The sequence below is a fragment of the Mus caroli genome, chromosome 2 (assembly GCF_900094665.2).
Source record: "Mus caroli chromosome 2, CAROLI_EIJ_v1.1, whole genome shotgun sequence".
In the NCBI taxonomy this organism is placed as follows: domain Eukaryota; kingdom Metazoa; phylum Chordata; class Mammalia; order Rodentia; family Muridae; genus Mus; species Mus caroli.
Window position 1 is genome coordinate 111256339 of NC_034571.1, and position 3826 is coordinate 111260164.

Here is a 3826-nt window from a genome sequence, read left to right on the forward strand (position 1 = left end):
TGCTCCTGAGTCAGCAGTGCACACACTGAGGATGTTCCTATGAGTCAGCAGTGCACACACTGAGGATGCTCTGTGGACACTTTGGAGAGCAGTCTGTACTTTGGACAGCAGTGTGTGGGTAGCAGTTGCTAAGGCATAGATGAACTGAGGGTGTTTCTGCATGTACCTTAGATGGGATGGACCTAGATGTCCTTGAGGAAGCCCCTTTCTGTAATCTGAAATTGCTTTTTCAATTCAGGAATATGTAAACTATCAGTTACTCTTGTAGATGAGGTCCTGCTCATCAGAAAAGCAGGGAGTCGGAGGAATTGTAAGTGGGATTTGGAGTTGGTGAATTTGCTTTTGGCTTGTTTGTTTCTAAGTCAGGCTTCATGCAGCAGCAGCTGCCTCTGACTTGGCTGTGTCTGAAGCCGCCCGTGACCCGCCCACCTCCGTCTCCACCTCCACCTCCCACCTCCTCTTACGTTGATGATTTCCTGGAATCTTGCCTTTCTTCACCATGTGTTTCACTAAACTGCTTTGTGTTTCTGTGCAACCCTTACACTTAATTTATTCCTTATGCTGACTTTTATTGACAATTACAGTCATGGCAAAAGTCTCTTATTATTATCTTTTATTTAAACTTAAAGGAGGTGATTTGCATAACGGAGGCCATCATTTGGGTAACATCTGCATTAATAGACTGTGTACTGAAGAGTGAGCACAGGGCGTGGAGAAGGTGTCATGTTAGCAAATTTTAATTTGCTCTTTGGTTATCTTACTGTGCTGAATAAAAGCTTTGCCTCTGGCAGCCTGCCAAGCGCTTGCTGATTTGAATATAATACTCTTTTAGCCCACATCGCCCAAGTTTCCAGACGACTTCGATGATGGAGAACATACAAAGCAGGTAATTTGCTGAGGCTTTAATTGCTGGTCTGCAGCCTTGGGTTTTAATTACTGTTTCTCTTAGTTTTCAATTAGAAATCTTCTGCCACTCGTTCTCTTGTGTTCACGGAACACCGTGGGGAAAATATCAAAAGATGGAGGAGCTCTTAAGATGTTACTAGGCTTGAAATGCACTATAAAAGGCCAGGGTTTGACAGTAAATTAACCCACTCCAGAGCTCTTTGTGTATTCAATTGTGCCTTCAAGTGTTACTTGGACCACTAGCTTAGCTGGGAAGAAATGCTTTTACAGCAAATTGCTTTAGATAAAACTTAGGACATACAGGCAAAAAATTATAATCTCTGTTTTATGGTTGAAGTATTCAGGTTGTACAGAAAGGACTATGCTCTCCAGGTGGTCTGCTGTTATAAGGTCTTGGGATTGTTTGGTTTTATAGCACGGGGGAATCAAACCTAGGTCTTCCACATGCTAGGCAAGTATTCCACCACTGAGCAGTAGCTGTTACAGTATTTCAACCATGAAAAATTCTCACATACACCGTAACTATTGGGGGGGAGAGGGGCAGGGAGATGGTTCATCCTACGCTAACACTAGCACCCAAATAATCTGAGAGACCCTAAGTGAGCTGTGTACATCTCTGGCGTCCCTTTCTTCTTTCTGATAGTTGTTTGCTGTGGTGAAACCTTTACTCGTTAATAATCAGGTCATAGGGAAATTTCTTCCTTACACTGACTGTTATTGACAGTGATAGTCAGGGCAAAATTATCTTCTTTAAACTATCAGCATTGAGAACAGGAACATAAACAGAGCATGTCAACATTTGCAAGTTCTTATCAGCTGTGTGTCTGCATGGCCATTCCACTGCACATCTGTAAGACTTCGGGACTGTTAGTGTCTTTTTATTTCTGTTTGAGTGAGTCTCTATACTTCTATAGTGTTTACCATGACACTGTTAAAGGCTAACAGGGCTCATTTGTCCACCTCTATTTAATTAGTGAAGAAGTATTAGAAAACAGGCTGTTACCAGTTCTATTTATCTTGTTAGCTATCTTCCATTTGAATTAGTCATTCGCTGAATTTTTGAGTGTCATAGCTATAAATGCTCACTTCATAGATAGGGTCTCTCTACCCCTAGTTGTCCCAGAACTCACTGTGTAGACCAGGCTGGCCTTGAACTCATAGAGACCCACCTGCCTCTGTTTCCACCAGAAGGGTATTTTAAAAATAAATTAGAGATGTCTTATGAAATCCATCTAAAAATTGAAAATTTCTGTTCTCAAATATTCTGCCAATTTTTTTATAAATTCTTTTTCTAAGCTACAGAATTAAGAATCATGAAGGAACAGGTGTGACGGCACATGTCTTTAATCCCAGCATTCAGGAGACAGAGGCAGATGGATCTCTTTGAGTTCAAAGCATGGTCTATATACTTACTTACTGAGTAGACTGTTTAAATAGAAAAAGGTTTAGGGAACCTTTTAAAGGCTTGTGCTGCTTCAGAGGGCTCTCCACTATGGAGACATAACAAACAATGTAAAGCAAGAGGATTCCAGAGAATAGACTCAGTAAAGAACATAAAAGGAGGGAGAGCGAGGACCAGTGCGCTGTGCGGTACGTAGGTACTAACATTAGACATGGGCTCTATGGTAATTTCTAGATATCTCCTTTTTATACAGTCTTTTGTAGTCATAAGCCTAAGCTCAGCTTCCATGTGCTTTGTTAAGTTAAGGATATTTTTGATCGTTGGTGACAAAGGGGCCTTTCCCTTTCAAGAATGCTCCAGTTACATTCATGCCCAAGTCACAGGGTCATGGGGCACTAATGGCATAATCAGAGATCTCCGAAGTGCCACCTAAGCATAAAAAAAGTACCCTGAGTGACCGCCTATTGGGAGATTCTGAATTTCACCTGCTGTCTCCTTACCAGCTATGTGCCTGTCACGTTGCAGAAATCTGTCATCTCCTGGCTGTTGAACCATGATCCAGCTAAACGGCCCACGGCCACGGAACTGCTCAAGAGTGAGCTGCTCCCCCCGCCGCAGATGGAGGAGTCCGAGCTGCATGAAGTGCTGCACCACACGCTGGCCAACATAGACGGGAAGGCCTACCGCACCATGATGAGTCAGATCTTCTGCCAGCACATCTCCCCCGCCATAGACTACACCTACGACAGTGACATCTTGAAGGTGGCTGAGTCACACATAGCGGGCACTCCTCTTTACTCTTTGATAATTTTTATGTATGTCTATGATACATTCTGATCAAACTCATCTCTCTGCCCTTTCTTATCTTCCTCCCACTCCTAATACCCTTTCTCCTACTAAATGCTTATCTAACCTTCATGTCTTACATTTTTATAGGTTTTTTAAATAACATTTATGTAAGGGGGTGGGACATGCACATGTCATGGTACAGGTGTTGCGGTCAAAGGACAACTTGTAGGAATTATTAGTTCTTTCCTCCCACCATGTGTGCCTCAGGGATTGAACCCAAACTGCCAGGCTAGGCAGCGAGTGCCTTTACCAGCTAAGCCATCCCATGTTCGTATCTCTTTGTTTTGTTTGGGTTTTACCTTGTAATATTCCAGGTTTAACCAGCTATTCCTGCGCTGTAAGTTCTTGGCTTAAATTCCCCCAAAGCCCCAAAAGCACATGCAAAAAGCATGACTGCATAGTTCAGGAAAGAGCCATGCTAGTAATCACTTATTGATTTTGACCCTTCCCACTCTGTGCCCTCCCAAGAGACTGAGAGACAGAGCCCATTTCAGATGTCCAACCTGGGATACCCAAGCGGTCAGCTCTGTATGTGGAAACAATGGCTCCCAGCACCAGCCAAGGCCCAGGAAGCCCAGATGCAGGGTGCCCTGGCTCCCCAGATGCAGGGTGCCCTGGCTCCCCAGATGCAGTGTGCCCTGGCTCCTCAGATGCAGGGTGCCCTGGCTC

General features: G+C 43.8%; 1 protein-coding gene across 3 annotated transcripts in view; it reads left to right on the top strand.

The window, feature by feature from the left end:
• Window positions 1-3826, top strand: part of Eif2ak4 (eukaryotic translation initiation factor 2 alpha kinase 4) — a 92645-nt gene that overhangs the window by 56942 nt on the left and 31877 nt on the right. For all 3 annotated transcript variants that reach the window (XM_021183477.2, XM_029471630.1, XM_029471631.1), the window contains 2 exons: window positions 833-886; window positions 2834-3070. In XM_021183477.2, coding sequence (XP_021039136.1) covers window positions 833-886; window positions 2834-3070 — 291 coding nt within the window. The remainder of the gene's footprint in view (window positions 1-832; window positions 887-2833; window positions 3071-3826) is intronic.